The 21,941-nt window shown below is 40.6% G+C and overlaps 1 protein-coding gene across 1 annotated transcript in view; it reads right to left on the bottom strand.

Annotated features, from left to right (window-relative positions):
• Positions 1-21,941, bottom strand: part of met (MET proto-oncogene, receptor tyrosine kinase) — a 133,939-nt gene that overhangs the window by 59,238 nt on the left and 52,760 nt on the right. The window contains exon 3 of the mRNA XM_059978278.1: positions 11,892-12,083. Coding sequence (XP_059834261.1) covers positions 11,892-12,083 — 192 coding nt within the window. The remainder of the gene's footprint in view (positions 1-11,891; positions 12,084-21,941) is intronic.

The following is a 21,941-nucleotide window of genomic DNA, read 5'->3' as shown; positions in this document are numbered from 1 at the left end:
TGTATAGTCTCAAAAAAACTCTTCAGTCTGATGACTACAAGAACTGGTGTATAGGGCAACTCAGTAGTTTTGGAGAGGACCACAACTATGTCATTGTTTGGAGGCTTCCTCAGTGATCCAGAGAACTATGCTGGCTGGAGTCAGGGCTTTATGCTTTGGCTCTTGGTAGGGTCACCCATGGCAAACAGGTCAAAGGGTATGGACCAGACTAAGAGTGGTACACTGATTCTCCAGGTTCACAACTCTGACTGGTAACACAAGGCTGTTACGGAAACAGCAATGAAGAATCCTCCTACATCTGTGTGCGATGGAATTCCGAAGTTTCCACCTGGGACTTGCACGAGTGACGGTAGTGAAAACCAAGCTACTGACATGATGAAAGAAACCCTGAGCACTGCTGCACTGCTGGAGATGGAAGACATTCATCGCTGGCTTAAGTACCAGTGGCATACCGTGCAGTCTTTTAAAGGGGTCTGTGGGAAGAACTGAACAATACTGTCATAAATAATAAAATGATACTTGCTAAATTACTCTTGATAAAATTCAATATTTATCATTTACATTTGTTCCCATTTACATAAGAAACCACAATAAAAGGAGTAGTAACATCATGGGAGGTAAAAGTGGGTAGATATATTATACATGGAGAAACAAAGCAATTAGTACAATGAAGAAAACCCCACTGATTGCAATATACCTCTAGATGTTGAAGCATCACCTTGACAGATTAGATAATAAGAATTATTTGCATTACTGAGCAATTACCTTATTAAGTTAATTATGTCATTTGCTTTGAAAAATGTGAAAAGCAGATATCTAACTCTTTTGATGATAGACATCCAAATGATTGGCCGTGAGAGCGACTCAGAATATAATGCATATAACATTTTAAGACCGAGCTAATAAATGGAAATAACTTGGCTTATATAGCTTCTGATTTCACTCACACTGCCCTGGAATGTCCTCCCGCTAACTTCACTTGTAATTGGTGTGGTTTCTCCAATGAGAACTTGTTCAATGAGGTTAACTCTGATCTGAAGCCCTTAGAACTCTCAGTCCTGATTCAGGGTGTACAAATGCTGCCTCACCCACTCAGTCCCTCCTGCAGTTTCTGTTTTTTTTTGTTTCAGTTCTGACCTGATTGGTGTGAAACTACACAACAATAGAGAATTCTGACTATAAGTCACTTGGGAAAGCCAGATTAAGGAGGAGTTTGAGTGTCAGAAAGCCAAATACCAGGAGCTGGTAGAGCACTGCCAGAGACAGGGTGGAGGGTACAATGCGAGCCTACAGAGGTGGGGTGTAGACGTTTTGCTGGCTGCTTGCTGCACAGAACCTGCTCTCTCCTTGGCTTTAGGGGTCTGCAAAGGAAAGACATCAGGACTGTCACAGAGGCTGCTGTGTGAGAATCCAGATGGCTATGGATCAAGAGCTGTGACCCATGGACCAAAACTTCTGGGACTCAAGCCAGGGCCGATCAATCCTGGCTGGGTCACCCAGGTGAGAGAGTCTGTTATTGAAAGACCCAAAACACCCGATGACCCCAGGTTACAACACTAATGATGCATCCCAGCACATCCTAGGACGTATCTCAGCACCATGCGCACACTTTGACAGCCACAAGGCTGAAATGGCTGCCAAAGCTATCAAAGCTCTGCCAAACACTGCAGGAAACCACTACATGGGATAAACAATTGGATTTTGAAAATAAAAACAAAGCAAAAACTTTAAACAAACTAGAAAATACGTGAAAGTAATTTATTAGATTTAAAGTAGGTTTACTAGCTCAAAAGATATTAATTACCTGCAGCTGATGGACTTCATTGAACAGTCTGGGAAGAGCTACAGGAAGCCAGCACCTCATTCTATGGGGAACCTTTGGAAAAACAGTTGTGTTCAGCAGTGAGGAAGTTTGGGATTTCTGTATTTGTACACCTGTACACAGGAATCCCAAACTTCTTTACAGCACATGTTCAAGTTTTGCACTGCATTGCCAACCTTTCAGCACAAGGGATGCTCCAACAATGCAGTCCACATCTTCAAATTCTGACTCTGATGCCTGATTTCAGGCACGTGGTTCACAACTTCCCCAAGGTCATAGACCCTAATTTGGAAATGTAATTACTATCCCTTCATCCCAACTAGGCCCGAATACTTGGAGCATCTTGTATAATATTGTAATATAATACAATCTGTCGGACGGAAACAGTTACGCACCCCTCAAATGGGCATTAAATAGAGTTACAGAGCACTACAGCACAGGAACAGGCCTTTTGGACCGACTGGTCTGTGCTGGCCTGGTTTTCTGCCCCACCCCATCGACCTGCAACCAGACCATAGTCCTCCATACCTCTCTCAACCGTGGACCTATTCAAACTTCTCTGAATACACTGTTTGGAAATGTATAAGAATGCATTTTGGTAAAAGGAACAATAGGGAGAAGGTTCAAACGTCAGAGATGCAAAGTGAATAGGAGTCCTTGTGCAAGACTCCCAGAAGGTTAATTTACAGGCTGAGTCTGTGGTAACTAAGGCAAGTGCAATGTTGGCATTTATTTCAGGGGGGATAGAATATAGAAACAAGGAGATAATGTTGATGCTTTATAAAACACTGGTCAGTCCACACTTGGAGAATTGTCAATAGTTTTGGGTCCCTTATCTCTGAAAGGATGTGTTGTCATTGGAAAGAGTCCAGAGGAGGTTCACCTGGATGATTCTGGGAATGAAGGGGTTAACATATGAGGAGTGTTTGGCAGCTTTGGGCCTGTACTCACTGGAATTTAGAAGAACGCATGGGGAACTCATTGAAACCTACGTTGAAAGGACCAGATGGGGGTGGATGTGGAGAGAATGTTTGCTCTGGTGGGGGTTTCCAGAACTAGAGGGCACAGCCTCAAAATTGAGGGGTGACATTTTAGAACGGAAGCAAGGAGAATTTCTTTTAGTCAGAGTGGTGAATCTGTGGAATGTTCTGCCACAGACTGCAGTAGAGGCCAAGTCTGCGGGTCAAGTCAAAGCAGAAGTTGATAGTTTCCTGATTGGTCAGGGCATCAAGGGGTATGGTGAGAGGGTAGGTGTATGGGGTTGAATGGATCTGGGATCAACCATGGTGAAATGGTGGAGTGGAATCGATGGGCTGAATGGCGTAATGGTCTCATGGTCTAACATGTTAAAATTGAACCTGCATCTACCACTTCCGCTAGCAGCACAAAACACTCCTTCCAATCCATGCCTGGACTCCTACCTCCAGGTTCTTCCGGGCCTAGACATCTCCAATTTCATTTTCATACTCTGCATGAAGCAGTTCCTGTGTTTAATGCAAGGACTGTTTAGCATGGCTAACAACTTGGGCTTCCAGTACTACTGACATTTGAAATCAGCGTTTCCACCACCGAAACTGTGTGCCACTAGTGTGTCTGGCAGTGGCTGAGGTACACTGAGGAAGCATTGGGCAAGTGTACTTTAAAAGGCACAACATTGCCTGTGTGATCAGATGCATGAAACTCTTTGCGGAGACTATTTTAATTTGAAAAAATGATTAATAGCTATTTTTATCAATTAATAGAATAAATCATGCCATTGTGTCCAATTCAATTACTCATGTAAGGCTTTAGCAATGTGGTCAAAGCTGCTTTTCCTCTCATTATTTTTTAAGAATGAGGGGCTATTATTTATTGTATTAAATTGCCAATTAAGTTGATGACAGAAGGATGGTTCAGATCTGTTAAACAGTAACAGATCTGGCACCAAGCCTTGGTTTCAGCTCATTACCCAGTTTCAGAAACGATGACCTGGGTTCAGGGATCGACCCTCATGTGAGGAGAGCTCAGGTCTTTCAATCAGGGAACGACAAGACAGAAGGTTTTGACTGGAAACCTGTCTTTAAAATGTTTCACTTCGCTTTTGTTTATCAATAAGTAACTCAGGTTACTGCTTCTCTGATAGCTCCGGCCTCCCTTTAAAGTGTTTCGCTTTGATGTTGCTCAGCATACAGGTAACTCAGGTCACTGTTTCCCTGGTAACGCTGGCCTCCCCTTGAGAAAGTTCACCACAGGAGTTTAGCGACAGATAACTCAGGTCACTGATTGCCTGGTAACGCAGGCCTCCCTTTGAGATATTTCACCACAGAACTTTAGCAACAGATAACTCATTGTCACTGATTTTCTTCTCTGAGGTCTTCTCGACATGCACCCTGGTACCATGTGCTTCCCAGTCTGTTGCCAGTCAGCACCCGCTTGCTGCCTGTTCTGAAACAGTTTTGGCTTTTTACATGTTAACAAACTTGAGAATTAAATGTAGATCCAGTAGGCTGCAGAAGCAGCCAGAGATGAGATTTTGACTCAACCCATTACCCAACCATCTACAGCTAAAGACCCTGATATTAAGGCTTCTAGGCCTGAGAAATTCCAGGGCTGTATGTGAGGGTGCACTTCTCTCTATTTACTTGTGACACTGAAAGGGGCCAATTTGACCCTCTGATTTGATGCAGATTCACAGGACAATCCCTATCCCAACCTTGCTATTCCACCAACTTTCCCACCAACCCTGCTACACTGTACCACTAACCCACCTACTAGGGCAATTTATAAACACAGAAATACAGCAGAAGCTGGAAAGCCAGAGGAATTGACACAAAATCCTGGAGGAACTCAGGTCCGGCAACATCTATGCAGAGGAATAAAGAGTGGATGTTTTGGGCTGAGACCATTCATCCGGGGCAATTTACAGTGGCCAAATAACCTACCAACCTGCATAGCTTTGGGATGTGGGAGGAGAGCAGAGCACCCAGAGTAAACACACACCATCATAGAGAGAACGTGCAGACTCCACAGACACACCGTCAGAGTCAGGGGGCTGCAAGGTATCTGTTCTACCAGCTGCACCAGCATGCTGCAATAGTTGCATGAAATACTGTTTGTATTTCATTGTTTGAATTATTTTCATTTTCCGCTGCTATATTTCTAGCTGTGAAGGCTGTCCACAGGGTGTCAGCAAGGATGAAGTTAAAGATGCACAAGAGACCATAGATGCTGCTTGACCTGTTGAGTTCCACCTGCAGACAACTTGTTGATGAAGTTAAAGGAAAGTGTGCAAAGAGAAACTATAGGAGCGCAGGAGATAAATTGAAGAAGAGGCAAGAATTCACCCTCTTCATTGGAGTTACTGCTGCATGCGGTCATGGAAAATGGGCAGAGATCACACCTGCAAAGACAGAAGGAATCTCCATGGCTGCATTCGCACTGGGCGATTCACTAGGAGTATGGAGAGTGGATGGGTGGAAGAGGTTGCAATGGTCTCCAGCCTCTGTCTTCCCGGAGGCAGAAACAGAGGAGGAGAAGGAGGAGGAAGACACTACAGGTGCATCAGCAACTTCACTGGACATTGGCAAGCATAAATCCCAAATTCTCCATACTGCCTGGAGTGTGGAGAAGCTCAGCACCATTGTTAATGGACCATTAACAAAGGGAATGCCTAACGTGGACTGCCAGACTCCATGGAGGCTTAAGACATGACCGCAGCCACTAAACTTTGTGTGACAGTTGGACATTAACAAGGTATTGGGCAACCAATCCATAGCTTTAGGTGTTGTATTAATATTAACCAACATGGTCTTGGCAGAGCTGCAGAAATAATGAGGCATAGAACCCGAAGTGATCAGTGAAAGAGAGTGACCATAGTCCAAGAACTTCCAATGCTTATCCTTCTCCCCTTCAGCCAATAGCCAACATGGTGTTTTAACTCCTCGTGGCTGAATTTGCCTTCCATGGGTACAGATAAAATCTGTTTTACAAGGAGAAATCCAAACTCCCCTACCTCTCTCTGAAGTACCGCATAGATGCAGTCAGAAGGATAAAGGGCTTGTAGAAGGATGCTTGATAAAATGTTATAGTGTTGAAGAATGCCTCCAAGATGCATTGAATCACATTATTTCCATAAACTCCCTATTAGCGCCCTGTTGGCAGTCACATGACTCATATCTGATTAGGCCTTTTCCCATCCCCTTGGGAGATGGAATGCTTGAACAAAAGCGACCCTGACGTGACATCAACACGCTGCCAGCAAAATCCCAGAAATAGAGTCACACAGTACTCATACACACACACAAACCTCACTGTGTTCTGATAAGGTTCAGTGATCAATCAGATAGCACGTGAAATAAACTTATCTTATTCATACCTAATATTTGTGTGTAGTTATCTTTTAGTACTTAATATTTGGGTAGTAGTTAATATTCTGGTCAGGTAAGTTAACCCATATTTCCAGTGTTACAACTGCTATGACCTGAGACCAAATGCTGGGAAGGTCAAGCTACATTAAAAAAACATTTAACCCAGGAATTCTTTGGCACTGGGAAAGGCAATGTTAGAGAAGCAGTGTATGGTAGGCCAATGTATACGCTTATCAATTCACTGGAATGTTTTGGGCAACATCTTGCCCCTGCAAAGTTCTATAGCAACACAAAGAAAGATGCAAATTGTAAGACTAACGTACACAAAGAACTTTCCTCCATTTATTCTGCCATTGTGGAGCAAGCACAGGAAAACCGATTACAGCCAGGTGTCAGAAAGGGAGGTTCATGGGTGGGGATGGGTAAGATTGGAATCTCAATGATTGATTTGGAATGCAAAGAGGTCAAATCAGTGATTGGATGGAAGGAGAACTGTTAAGATGAGATGACATTGGAAGTAGGGAGCCAAACAAGAAGGTAGCTTCAAAGGGCATTTACTTAGAACAGATTCCCACTACCGGACTCTGTATGATACCACTGTCGCAGTCCAAATCAGAGGTGGGGATGAATCAGCATAAAGGAGGGAGATTGATAAACAGGTTAAGTGATGCCAAACCAGCAACGTCTTAGTCAAGACCAAGGAGATGATTATTGACTTCAGGAGGAGGAAACCAGAGGTCCATGAACTCATTGGGGGATCAGAGTTGGAGAAGGTCAGCAACTTTAAATTCCCCAGTGTTATCATTTCAGAGGACCTGCCCTGGGCCCAGCACGTAAGTGCAATTACGAAAAAAGCACGGCAGTGCCTCTACTTCATTAGGAGTCTGTGAAGATGGGAATGACATCTAAAACTTTGACAAACTTCTACAGATGTGCGGTGGAGAGTATATTGACTAGCTCCATCATAGCCTGGTATGGAAGCACCATTGCCCTTAGCCGTAAAATTCCACAAAAGTTCGATACGACCCAATCCATCATTGATAAAGCCTCCCCACCACTCAGCACATCTACACCGAGAGTGGTCGCACAAAAGCAGCATAGATCAATAGGGATCCCCACCAGCCAGGTCACGTTCTCTTCTTGCTGCTGCCATCAGAAAGGGAGTACAGGGGTCTCAGGACTCACACCACCGGGTTCAGGAAGAGTTACTCCCCTCAACCATCATGCTCTTGAACCAAAATGAGTAACTTCACTCAACTTCACTTGCTCCTTCACTGAAATGTTCCCACAACCTATGGATTCACTTTTGAGGACTCTTCATCTCATGTTCTTGATATTTATTGCTTATTTATTTATTATTATTATTTAGTTTTCTTATAGTATTTGCACAGTTTGTTGTCTTTTGCACACTGTTTATATGCCCATTTGATGTGGTCTTTCATTGATTCTATTGTGGCGACCCACTTCCTAGCGCACTCGAACTGGCTCACAAATAGCCAGTGTGCAGGCACAAAGGCCAGGTCCGCAACAAAGGGAAAAAAGCCTGCGGGGGTTTGTGAGTCCATGTCCCTTGGAGCATCTGCGCCTGGGGAGGGCAGGATGAGGGAGGCTTTAAAGCAAGGCTGTGAAGTTCGAATAAAATCATCTTTAATTGTAGTTTACCGACTCCGTGTCGTTATTTTAGCGCTGCGTGTAGCACACCGCTACACTATTATGGTTATTGGAATCATTGACTATGCCTACAACAAACTGACTATCAGGGTTGTATATGGTGACATATATGTACTTTGATAATAAATTTACTTTGAACTTTGAAAAAATTCCTGAGCAAGTCTATTGTACAGCATTAAAGCCAGTTGCCTAAGCACCTGTGATATTATTCCTTAAATTCCCACCATTATTGTCAAGAAGGACATGAATTTTGGGCTTATTGTTTAAGATTTCTTCTTCAGGGGTTCTAACTGTATTTCTGTTCCTTTAGTATTGGTGGTCTAAATCATAAATCAGAGGTGCAAGGGGACTTGGGAGTCTTCGTGCAGAATTCCCAAAAGGTTAACTTACAGGTTGAGTTGGTAGTGAGGAAGGCAAATGCAATGTTAGCAGTCATTTTGAGAGGTCTAGAATATAAGAGCAAGGATGTGGTGTTGAGGCTTTATAAGGCATTGGTCAGACTGCATTTGGAGTACTGTGAGCAGCTTTGGGCCCCTTACCTCAGAAAAGATGTTCTGGCAGAGCAGGTCAGCGACAACATTAACCGCACACATTTTCTGAAAACTGCAAACAACAACTATGATGTGATCTGTCCAGAGTATTTTGCTTTAGAAGAGTATTTAATATTCATAAATTTAAATACGTCATCTACACCAAATTTCATTGACTTTGTCCATCTAATGCCAACGCAAGGTAGACACTAATTAATTAAAATTTTCCAGTAATACATTATAATGAGAATACAGCACCATTATTTATTTCAATTAATGTGAATTCACTCTAACCTCATCTTAACAACTTTAAAAAAAGCCAGGTCTGTCCTGGTCCACCCGCCATTTGCACAACCTCCTTCTCATCCTGCAAGCTATCTGTATCCACTACTGCACCTGTGCCATCCAGTACACAGAAGACCTCAGTGCCATAACTCTATAGCGAGGCAGGGCAAACATTCCCCAGGCGGTAGAATGCCAATGTCCCACCACTAGCTCTGTCCTGGTGACCACTGTCAGCTTGTTGCTGTCGAGGATAATTTCACAATGTTTAAATGATTCTATCGTGAGAGACATAGATAATTTTTTTTAACTGCCAGTAGGTTTAATTATGAGTAGATTAACTTAAAACAAAGTAAAGAAAAATAATCAGAAAACTTATATCTTTCTCATGATGACATTGATCTGAATAGATCTGAGAAAATAAATAAAAATAGCTAAAATGTTTTGCATTATTTCTTGCTTTGTATTACAAAAACAAATAAATTAGAGAGAAATTAGTTTGGCATTTAATAAGATTCAAAGCCCTTCTTAATTTCTGTTTCATACAAGACGTTTCCTGTTCCAAGCTTTGGTTAACCTTGAACAGATATACGTAAAGCATGAGGTTCAATATTATTGCTTGATAATATGCATTAGCTGGAGTACAGAAAGAAAGATATGGATTTATAATCACAAGAAAGTCTGCAAATGCTGGAAGTATAAAGCAACATGCACAGAATGCTGGAGGAACTCAGCAGGTCAGCCAATGTCTATGGAAAAAAGATGAATCTTCTAGGGCTGTCTATTGCATCCGGTTCTCCCAATGCACCCTCCTCTACATTGGTGAGACCCACTGTAAATTGGGGAACTTTATCGACCACTCTGCATCATCTGCCACAAGCGGGAATTCTTGGCGGCAAAATATTTTAATTTTGATTCTCATTCCCGTTGATCCATGGTCTCCTCTTGTACCAACATAAGGCCACCCTCAGGGTGGAGGAGCAACACCTTATATTCCATCTGGGTTGCTTCCAACCTGATGGCATGAATATCGATTTCTCCTTCTGGTGATAAATTTCCTCTCTGCTCCTTCCCCTATTCCCCTTCTGACCTTTCACTTCTTCTCGCCTGTCTATTTCTTTCCCCAGAGCCTTTCCTCCTTCCCTTTCTCCTATGGTCCACTCCCCTCTCCTATCAGATTCTTTCCTCTCCTGCCCTTCACTATTGTCACTCATCTGGCTTTGCCTATTATCCTTCCCCCACCTTTTTATTTTGGCGTCTTCACCCTTCATTCTCAGTCCTGAAAAAGGGTCTTAGCCCAAAACATTGACTGTTTACCCATTTTGTTTTCTTTTGTGATTTATTTTTTTATTGAAGTTCATCATCAAGCAAACACTTACACAAGATCGATGCTGCATGACGTGAGTTCCTCAAGCAATTTGTGTGTGTCGCTATGGATTTACAATGACGCATGTTAAGTAAGTTTCATTTTGGACAATATCTGTGCTAAGCTTCCAACTGAAACCTTGGTTGAAAGCTGTGTCTGGCAACATTGGTCTGGCTGATTTTATTTCAAAATACTCGATATTGCTTCAGCCCTGTGTATCTACTGCTCCTTTGTAATGATTACAATTTTTCCATTCAAATAGCACCTTTAATGTTGAAGAAGACATCACATGGACTAAAATACATAATCAGATACAAATGGATATTGCGGGAAAGAAAGTGACAGTAGAAGGGCATGAAGCTATTGGAAAAGTTTGTTAGATTGGTACTAGATCTTATTGGAAAGGCTTCCCATACTTTGAGAGTTGAAGTTTTAGTTGTATGAAAACTGAAAATTTATCAGAGAAGAAAAAAATTTCAGCCTTAAACTAAAATCATAAATATAAAGCAGTCACTTATAAATGCAGTAAGGAATCCAAGACCAGTAGTCAGAATCTAAACAAAATATCTCATCAAATTAGAAGCTAGAAAAATACACGACAAACGATGGGCTTTTGTTGTCACAGTTGATGTGTGAACAGCAGAAATAACAACTCAGATCTCTTGAGCCAAATGATTATGTGAGTGTCAGAGAATTGTTTCACTGTTAACGGTGAGATGGGTTAGAGAAGAGGTCTCAAAGGAAACAAAAATAAGCAGGAGGCAGGGACCTGAAGACTGTGCATTCTCCATCGACCATCTTACATTGAGAAAGATGGTGGACAATGGAAAAAAATGGTCTGGTTCTCAAGGTTCATTTCAAAATAGAAAGAATTTCTAACATAGTAGCTTTAAACCACTTAGGGGAGGAGAGCGTGGTTATCTGACTTATGCATTAGGTTCAGGACAAATATACAGTATCGTTCATTCGTTATGTGCCATGTCATATGACGTGGATGAACATGGTCTTTCCATGACCATGATAGTCCTTGGCTAATTTTTCTACAGAAGTGGCAGCCATTGTCCTGTTCTGGGTAGTGTCTTTACAAGATGGTTGACCCTAGCCATTACCAAGACTCTAAGTCAGTGGTTGCTTAACCAGGACTTGTAATACACACCGGCTGCTCATACAACCATCCACCACCTGCTCCCATGGGTTAATGTAACTCTGATCGGTGGTGGGGGGGGGGCTAAGCAGGTGCTACACGTTGCCAAGGGTGACCTGATGGGAAGAAGCATCTAACACCTCCTTTGTTAGAGACGTAGCTTCACCCTGCCACCTGACACAGTATAAGCACTCATAAAAAATTCAGGTCAAACACAGTTAGGATGGGTATTATACATCAGCAGAGTGTTTCTGATGAGATGCATTTAGTTTGAAATGGCTACTCCAATTAAGCACCAGATATACTTATGTCTGCAATGTTGAAGTAAATGTCAAAGCTGTGATGGGGAAGCAGCTGGGGGAATATAATGGTTTCTCTAATAAAGATAATATCAGGTCAATGGTAAAGGTCAAAAGGACTGGCAACTGGAAATAATGTGGTGAATAAAAAACCAAGATTAGAGAGTGAAGCATTAAAAACTGCTCTTCCAAATAATCTACTTTGTGAAATGGCCTTGTGTGGGATCACGAGCAAAATTGAGCTGGCAAAGCTAGAAGTGGTGGTTGTGAACAGGGATAAGGGATTTTCAATGGAAGAAGAAAGGTAAGTTCAGAGAAGTGACGAGGAAACGCAGAGACTGAAGGAGGAAGATATTCTTTTTAAGAAATTCAGAGCAGTGCATTAGTGAGGTTGCTGAATAAAAGAAGGATAATAGATTTTAACAGTCTACCTGCATAACGCGACCATCGGCAGTTCCCAGATTTGCAACTGTCACTTTTCCCATTGTGAAGACTGCAATTGACGTTAACAAGGTGTTTTGGAATTGCCCAAGAAACAAGTCGAGCCGTTGTGCTGGAGTTGTGCTTTCCATCTGAAACCCATCATCGTTTCCTCCACAAGCCTTCTCTCTGGGTGTGGAGCTCTACAGAATTAAACCAAAAATTAGAACAGAATTGCTCAATTCGTTTTGCAATGACATTCAATGTGCTACATGCAAGTTGCTTTGTGGGAGTTATTTATTATGCAAGGTGGAGATTTTGAATAGATGTTAGTAAAGCAGAAATATTCGAAATAATTTTCAAACAAGCTTTCAATCGTTCTAGCTTTGTTTCTTTCTGAAAGCATCATATAGATGTCTATAACATGAGTCAAAGACTGTGGACAACCTTATTGTTATTCAAATAACTTTCAGGAATAAAACATGTTCAGTAGAGAGGAAAACATTCAGATTTTAGCTTCAATGAATAAACTGAACTTTTCAGCTAACAATTCGAGAATCAGGAGTAATAAAGTTAGATGCTGGATACATTCAACAGGTCAGGTCGGGTAGCATCTAGAGAAAAAGAAGTAAGGTTAGTTTTCCCTCTTAAGCCCCTTCCTCGCAAGGGATAGAAAGAAAACAAGATAACTTTAAGTTGAAGAGGGTTGAATGAAAAAGGAAGTGAGTAGTGGAGATCGAAGACCACACTACGGAGCTGCAAAGGACACAGTCCTTTCAGAAGCAATACACAAGCCGCAAGATGACCTCAGTGGGTCAAGCAGCATCCATGAAGGAAGAAGAACCGTCAATGTTTTGGGTCAGGAATCTTCATCTGGACTTACAGAATGCTGAAAGATGATAGGAGGGCAAAACATGTCTGGTTGGAGGTGGCAGTATTTTCAAAAGATTATCTGTTAAATGTGGAGAATAGTGGAGTAGACAAGGACCAGAGGAACTCTATTCTTGTTCTATCAGGGGGTACGAGCAGAGATGTAAAAAAAAAAGTCGATGAGCTGTGATTAACTCCAAAACTATGGAGGAGAAAATGTATCTGTCAGTCAGAGACACTGAACCACTGTCACTTACACTGACAGCTTTAGCAGAAGGCAAATCTCAATCTTCATGTTCTGTCTAAGGCTAAGGGGTGCCCTGGGGGTGATATCTCTGTACAACACAGCACGAAGTCTAAGCTTGACAATGGACTGGAAGGTGCTGAGAGCCTTCTGCTCTGGACCACGTAGGGAGAATTAGATGGGTACTGCTGAGGGTAATTCAGGGCAGTTGGTTCACTTAGCATTGTCAGACCATCTTTTAAAATTAAATTTCTAGTATGAACATTTAGTTTTAGCAGAGCTACATTACCTTCTGTAACATCCTATGATATTTTGATTAGCTGTGCACAGTGGCGTAGCTGTCCCTTTGGATGCCTGTAGACTTCAGCTTTTCATTATTTAGAAAACACTGTCTTCTACATTCACAAGATTAAAGTGCATGAACTTGCATTTATTAATATAGCAACCTATTTGGCACAGTTTTGCTGTTCAGATAATCGCTATAATTTAAGCATTCAGCTATAATACTTATAATGAAATTTCTTCTTTGTCTCATTGCCAAAGGTATATTACTTTCTGCAAATCAAAGTAAAGTCTACAGTTGTTGAAAATCTAAAATAAAATCAGAAAAATCAGGAAATACTCAGCAAGTCAAGCCACATCTGTAGGATGAGAAACAAGCAATAGGATTCAGATCAAAGACCCTTCATCAGAACTTCTGAAATAACTTCACATTGATGCAGCTTGATTTGCTGAATATTTTCAGCATTTTCAGCTTTTATTGTATTTAGTTATTTCTTACCCCATCAGCTTGGTCACTGATAAATACAGAGAACAACTGAGGTCTCAGCAAAATTCCTGGGGTCATCACAAGTCTAATTTGCTAATTTGAGCACCTACCCAATGTTCTCACTCCCTGCCTCCCTCAATGACCTAATTTGCAGCCAGATCAATAATTGACATTCTCTGTTACTTTAGTAATATTTTTTTAAATATTCAACAAGATCTGAAGCATCCTGGGAAAAATGCCAAAGCTGTTTGTAGTATGCCAAAGTAGTGGTGGCTGCCATGACAGAAGTACAAATCTATATTTCACTAATGGGTTCATAACAAAATCAATTTCAGTGCTGACTGGAGACACAATAGACTGCAGATGCTAAAATCTGGAGCAACTAACAAGATGCACAGGAGAAACTCGGTGAGTCAGGCAGCATCTGTGGAGGGACATGAACAGGTGATGCTTCAGCTTGAGATCTTTCATCCGGTTCCCTCCTTTGGAGGAATCAGAGCCGTCAGTTGCCAAACTGGATCATATAAGTGCTGTCACACTTTTCTCACTGTAATGCTGCAGTTCACCTCTCACAAGCTTCCTGCTGGAATGGAGCTAATCAAAAAGGATAAACGTGTTTCAGTGGGATTCAGGTGATAGGAAGCTGTTTCCCATCTCTGGGCCTTCTTTTTCTTCCAGTGCCACAATTGATCTTCCTCCTTTAACCCTATTCTATCACCTGTATCGATTAATTTTGCTGGGAACATAAAAAGCTTGTTGGCTTATCACTTCTTCAAGGTATATTTGAGTTTGACATGATCTACTGCTCTTTTGCCCAAGTCCTGCAAATGTACCTTTTTCCTCGTGTATTTCTAATTCTATTCGCAAGAAGAAACTATTAAATCAGTGTCCATCACCACTTCAAATCTTTGCAGCATGCCACAAACGCTAATTCCTTCTTCCCTCCCAAATCAGCCATGTCCCTAGTTACTGCCAGTTATTTAAAATCGGAATCCTCTGGTTACTGAACCACCATCACAGAAGCAGTCACTGTATATATATAAAAAAGTCATCATTTTGAAACTCTCTGCTGACTACTTCCCCGATTTTCTCTGCTATAGACTCTTTGGCAATTGAAATCTGTGAGACCATTCTGGTAAACCTCCTCTGCACCCTCTCCAAAGCACTGCACCCTTCTCGGTTAGTGGCACCTGAACCCGGCACTGTGTTGAACATGGGAAGCACAGAAGAACTGGGTGAAGATGCGGGAGGTTGGAGACTGAAGGAAGCAGTTAGGGGAAGGGTAATGGAGAAGGGGAACTAGAGTAAGGAAGGATTCAGAATAGGATGGGTCGGCATGTCAGGAAAGGTGGCATCTACGGGTGTGTGTCTCTGTGCATGAGTAGGCTTAAGTTGTACCGCACAGCCAATCTCCTGTTGCACCGGAACTGTTTGTAATGGGCGTGTTCAGTCCATTCATTCTGTAACCAAATATTGGACTCAGAATTGCAGAGGAAGCAAACCTTCTTCAATGCTGAGAGACTGCACAAGAAGCAGACCATCACATTAGATTACATATCGTTAGCTATGGGTAACTCGGAGGTACCTCTGCTTCAGAGACAGAAGACTTAGGGGTTAAGTTTACCTCCAGTGATGTCAACCTAAAATTACAAGCCAATACTCTAGATCTGCATCAGTAAAATTGCTGTTTTTTTGTGTAAACTGTGGCCTCATCTTTTTGGACTGGATGCAAAGATTCCATGGCAATATTTTGAACAGCAAGGAAGATTCTTCTGCCATCCTTGCCAATATTTATTTCTTAATCAACATTATTGATAGAGATTATCTGATTATAACCCCATTGCTCTTTCTCATGCTTAGATTGCTATCTTTGTTACAACAATGACATAATTCCTTGGCTGGAAAGTTACTTTGAAAGTCTTGGAAGAACCATGAAAGGCACTGTATAAATGCAAGTCTTTCTTTTCTTTAATTTATGGATACAAGCTACATTTCAGGAATGCCAGTAATATCAGGTGTCATTACTCATTGTCTAATTTATTTTGCCGCAAATTCAGCATCTGAATTTCACTCTAAAGATAAGATTGAATATGGATTTTCCATTAACACTGACCTCTCTGTCATTTTCTCTTCAGGGAGCGTGCATCAATCAATTTTATTTTTGTCAGACAGAGAATATTGGCAATTTTATAAAAAATATTTATAGGAATAACCACTGATCAGGGAGCCCAAGGCATTCAGCCTGAAATTACTGATTTTAGGTGCTCTCACCAAAATGTTCAAGGCTACAGATCACTGGTAGAGATGGAATTAGCAGTACGGATGATTAGATATAATCTCATCAGAAAGGAAAGAAGGAAAGGAGGAAGGAGAAAAGTTTAAGGCTTGGCTGACGTCCATCATTATGCTTCAAGCCTTGCCATTAAAAGTCTGATTCACAAGTCCTAAAGTGCCATTAGGATCAAGCGCAAAAGAAATTCTCCATGATGAATAACCCTGTTCGGGCTCCAATGTGAACACCACCTTGATGAATTTTGACTGGTAACATGCTACTTAGTTTCCCTGAAAGAATGAGTAATCTTCTCCATTAGGCAATAATTTTAAAAGGAAATTTTTATTCAAGCACTGACTGGTCACAGAAACATTGGTTGCAGTGTTTACTATTAAGATTGGAATAATTATATATACAGTAGATAAACTTACTGACATGATGAATCCTGAAGGTATTTATGAGGATGCATTTTTGAACTAAAGCAACTATGTTAGTGTCTTTAACACATCAAAACATTTCCAATTGTACAGAATTATCAACAGATTGAGCAACACAAGGATAGATCAGTGAGGTGGATCAATCCTTGGCCAACACTTAATAAGGGGAGAGATTCAGAGTGGTAAGACAATAACCTGCTGGAAAACTATCCGGAAATCCGAACTTGTTTCTTTTTGCTCATTGTGTCAACCATCCATTGACCAATGAAACAAGGCAGCAGCTTAATAAAAAAAATACCAGAGCAGCAAATCTGGTGGGATTTCATAGTACTTCTGAAAATGTACTTAAGCACAAAAATAAGCAATTTTAATTAGCCTGTCTAGCAGCCCGCTTGTGAATAATCTTATCTCAAATGACTGGAAAGGACTTAAAAACTAAATGGATTTTTACTGGGGTTCTGTTGTCAGTTTCCTAATAAATTATATTTTATTAAAAGCTTTAACATGACATTTGCCTGCAGTAATTGCTTCTTTTCATAGGGAATAAAACATATTCTATTACCAAATGTAAAATAAATTATTACCAAAGCATATAAGGGGGTGTTAGAGGAAGCCATTCAAAAGCTTGTAAGAGGAAGTGAATTTTAATAAACTGACTATAGCAGGAGAGATGAGTGATGAGGCAAGGGAATTTGAGATCTTAGGGCTTCGATGGTTGATGTCAAAATCATCAATGGAGAAGCAAATATGTCTATGATGTAGAACAACCCATAATCTGAGTCTAGATATTTTGGTAGATTAAAAGGTTATAATAGATTATGAAGGATGGGATTCAGGACGGATTTGAAAATACGAATGCAAATCTTAAAATGAAGGTGTTGTTTGAAACAACAACAGGAATGCGAATGAGCCAATGAGCACAGGGTGAATAGGATAGTGAAAATTAGGACTGCAGCTAATCTCAGGAGTTCTGTCTGATTCACCACTTACAGGCAGCAGGTTTTTGGATGACGGAAGTTTACTGAGAATGGAACGCAGTCAAATGGACCTATCCAGAGGTAGCAAAGGTAGGGTGAAGTTTTCTGCTGAAGTAAGGCCAAAGTCAGAACTTGTATTGTTGGTGGAAGCAGGCAATTTCAGGAAATCAGGTCCCAAAACCTGAACAGTTGACACGGAGGCTTTAAATACTCTGGCACAATTTGAGGAAGTTGCCAGTAGAGGGCGGTGGTGGGTGGGTGTGAGGAGGGTGAGGGAGTTGGCGATGGTGAGAGAATTGGAAGATGCAGCAAGGGAATAGAGTTTGTATTGGGCCCTAAAGGCAATGGCTCCAGTCCTCCCAGTACTTGAGGAACTTTCATTTGACCCATTTCTGGATTTGGACAGAGAGACTGTAAATTTAAAGACACTGAATGGATCAGGATAGGTGGCGATGTAAAGTCCATGTTCACCAGGAAGTAAGTGTGTGTGTGTGTGTGTGTGTGTGTGTGTGTGGAGAACTAGCAGATGAGCAGGGATGGAGCTTTGGGGTATAATGGAGGTGATAGTGAGATATAGAGACACCATGACCCATGATTACCTGGCAGTACCAGACAGGTAAGAATGGAATGATTGTGCATTTGATGGCATCAAGACAATGCAAGGGGAAAATATCAACTATGTCAAAGGCTGCAGAAAGATCAAAAAAGGTAAAGGTGGTCAGATTTTATTTTCATAATCACATTAATGACTTTGATCAGTCCATGTCAGAGGCAGAACCTGAGCTGACTGATTAGGACAATCAGTTCCAGGTAAATGGGCAATAGTTTGGGAATCCGTAGCTCATTTAAGGAGAGGAAAGGGAATTGGAGATGGGGCGGAAGCACGAGATGGTCAATGGTTGGGTTTTGAGGAGACCAGTATTGATGGCAGGTGTAAGTGGGGCAGGAAACTCTGTGGTAACTGAGGAGAACAGACCATTAACAATATCAGCTGATGAGGGTCCAGAAAGGGGCTGGATCATTGATAGACATGAAAGAACTTACCAAAGGTGGGGAGAAGAGAAAAAAGACAGCCCAGAGAAAGACACGAGCTTGGGACAAGGGATATAAGTGGCAGGGGAGATGGAAGTAAATTTGTCCTGGTAGGCTTGTAAAAGTAAGTTAAGGGGCATAAGGACAGAATAAACAGCTTCATTCTTGATGATAAAGAGGATTATACCTTCTCATGGTGTTTTTGAAAGGTTTTGCTGACAAAGTTGTTTGAGGGTTTTTAAAATGACTTGAAATTAAGAAAAGAAGCTATGAGTTATCACTGCTGATCCTGGAATAGGTGGACCTACTGTCACTTTATGTCATCTATCAAGGCACTTCAGTAAAATATTAAACCAGTCGCTTGTCACATCTACTTAATTCTTTATCTGTTGGATTTAAAGGAGCAAAAGTGAAGACTATACCAGTAGTTTGTGGAGGTTTAAAGAAATTTAAAGTTTTAAATGAATCTAGAGTGTCAAAGCTGGAAACAAGTAGTTTACTGAACAGTTTGAGATGGTTAGGTTTGCAAAAGTGCAACCATTACGAACCAGGAGTGAACCTTCTCCAGGGGCAGACAAAGGAAGAAGCTAGGAGGAATTGGATGGAGAACAAAACAGGGAAGTAAATGAAGACAGGCCTACCAGTAAGTGAGATGATAAGAGTGATAAGTCCACAGTGGATGATGTGGTGAATCAAATGAATAAGGCAGGTTGGTGTTTACGTGGAGGCAGAAAGTGAGGATAGTAGGGAAGTCAACTCCAAGGTCAGACAGTAGGTTATTGGAGATACTGGTTGAAATCATGAAGGATTAGCAGTCACACAATGGAGAGGATGATGGTAAAGAACAGTGAAACTAAGGTCTATCAAAAAGTTTAACTCAAAGAGCTTTCTTGAAGGTCTACTACAAGTGCAATTAGCAGAATTTGACAAAATTATTAATTTAGTCTGGGGTTCTGCATGCATTTGTGGGTGGGTTCGACTTCTAACCAAATTAGCATAAATCTTCAAGGAAAATCATGCTATGCATTAATTCAGTTCTACCTTTTGTTGGAAACCACTGTTTTTAAAAATAATATATATAATAAGAGTTGTATTTTTTAAAAAAACTCATGTATTTTTCACTCACCGGCAGAAAGCATTATAGCAGCTACTCTTTCCAATTTTTCATTGGCTAAATATTAGCACATTACCCATGTGAGGCAAGTGTTTCAATTATGTAGCCTAATTCATTGCTATCTAAGGAATTTTTTAATCTTATCTCTAAAAGTGATAGATTTTTCAGAGGCACCATCTTGTCTTCTTGGCCATCTTTATTTCTTTGTCTTATAACTCTTAGCATCATTTCTCAGCTCTTTACCTAGTTTGATTAGCATTTGTATGCTTGTACTCTAAAATAAACTGAGATCTTAGAATTAAGGCTGCTTGTTATTCTTGGCTCATGGAAGAGCCCCAAGGATCAGAAATTAACTGAGATCCAATAACTTCTTTGATCTTTTGAGTCTGATTTCATGTAAATTCCAGGCCAGAATAAAAACAAAATTATCTCATATTCGACTATGTTTATCAGTTTAATATCAACTACCTTTAAATAATCCTGAGTACAATAATTATCCCCGCAAAGACTACATAAATCTCACTATCAAAAAGAAATACCATATACCCATTTTGAATTTTTGCTAGATTTGTCAATCAGAAATAAACTATGCTTGTTATCAGTGTCCAATCACATGCACAGATGAATGCATTGTGCAGAGGCTGAAATTTGAAAATAATCTTTCCATGGCTAGAAGTCATAATTAGCAACAACAGAATCAAATTAAGTGCATACACTCAGAATCATAAGCTTTTATCAATGGCAGCCTTTTCACGACTTAAACATCCCCAGAAACACATGCTGTCTGCCACACTTCACACCACACAATTCAAAACCAAAGTCTATTATGTAAAACTTGCTGATCAACAGTCTCCTTGCTATATTGTTGAAAGCAGCTTTGTTCACTGGCATGATGTAAGTAATAGATGAGGTTTCTATCCAAGTTTAGATCACTTAAGCGGTGAAAGTCATTGCCGCAAGCTAGAGATATTCAAGGTAGTAATATTACTTTGTATGCTCCAATATTGGACAAGGACTTATTTTAGCAAACTTCTTTATTCAAGTTTCAAGTTGTACCATGTAACAATAATGACCAAGCACCCATAGGCGCTTTTACTGTGATACCATTTCAATGTGTGCACTAAGTTTAGAACAAAACATCTAACACATAGTACAAAAATAATATCCTTGATACAAACCAAGACAATGTCTATCATTATTAAAAACAAAACTCTGCAGTCTTTCTTTACACACCACAGAAACTTCCCATCCTAATGTAGCTTCCTGGTGTTTTTCTGCACTTGCAATGGACTGAGAGATTGGATAATCCTTCTCCTTGCCCCAGATCTCACTCAAAACTCCCTCCAGCTTTCTACCACTCGTCTTGTCCAGCTGACATGGTTGACATCTCCAAACAATGTGCTGCTGCTCCCTTGCTTTGGAAGGCTGGTATTTATCATGTGTTACACATCAGTACAGCAACTAACCATGAAGCAGCACTGTGCTTGACAGTCATTCAACATTCACACTCTCTATACTTGGTGCATTATCTGCAATTGTAGGAGCCGTGGATCTGTTCTCTGTCTGCATTGTGCTCTGTGTTGTATGTTTATTGTGCTTATTGTGGGAACTAGTTACATGAGTGGGGGTGTGGTAAAGGCAAAGGGAATAAATTATGTATTCTTGCTTATTTCGTGGCGGTTTGTAGCTTGGGATCGGCAGAGATTGTATCTTTTGCTGACTGCTGAGAGAACACTGAATAATGCTTAGCTTACGCTTGGGTTCGCTTAAATTCACTGCTTCAAGATTGTAAATTTGCTAATTAAAGGATTGTAATCCTTTGCTAACAAAGGATCGAATAAAAGATTCAAATTTTGGAACTGGGGGTGCGTCATGCGGGTATAACAAATCCATAGGTTTGTTTTTGTTTTGGTTTAGTTTTGCTGCTCAACAATGTTAAAAATGTTTCTTCAAAACCCACTAATTTTCTGCTTGGAAGGAGAAAGGTAGAGAAACCACGAAACCCTTCAATGTCATGCAACAACTGTAGCATATCAATTGAAACTCTCGATGCAACAATGGTGGAGATAGCTCCAGTTATAGAAAGTGTCCAGCTTCAAAGTGGAAACCCTGACATTCTCGATGTAAATTAATAGTAGTCTTATCATGAAAAAAACACACTTCATAGATGAATAAAACACAGGATATAAAGCAGATGCAACAATCAGAAATGTTCTGGGTTTTTTCAAAGCTGTTTTCATCAAGATGGATAATACACATATCCATTCACTATATGAGTGTTGAGATCATGTATAATTAAGAAGTCTATTAGTCATTTTCATCTATTAAAATTGTGATCAATCATAT

The sequence above is a fragment of the Hypanus sabinus genome, chromosome 8 (assembly GCF_030144855.1).
Source record: "Hypanus sabinus isolate sHypSab1 chromosome 8, sHypSab1.hap1, whole genome shotgun sequence".
Taxonomy (NCBI): Eukaryota; Metazoa; Chordata; class Chondrichthyes; order Myliobatiformes; family Dasyatidae; genus Hypanus; species Hypanus sabinus.
The sequence above is the reverse complement of the archived record's forward strand: the minus strand, read 5'-3'. Positions and strand labels throughout refer to the sequence as shown.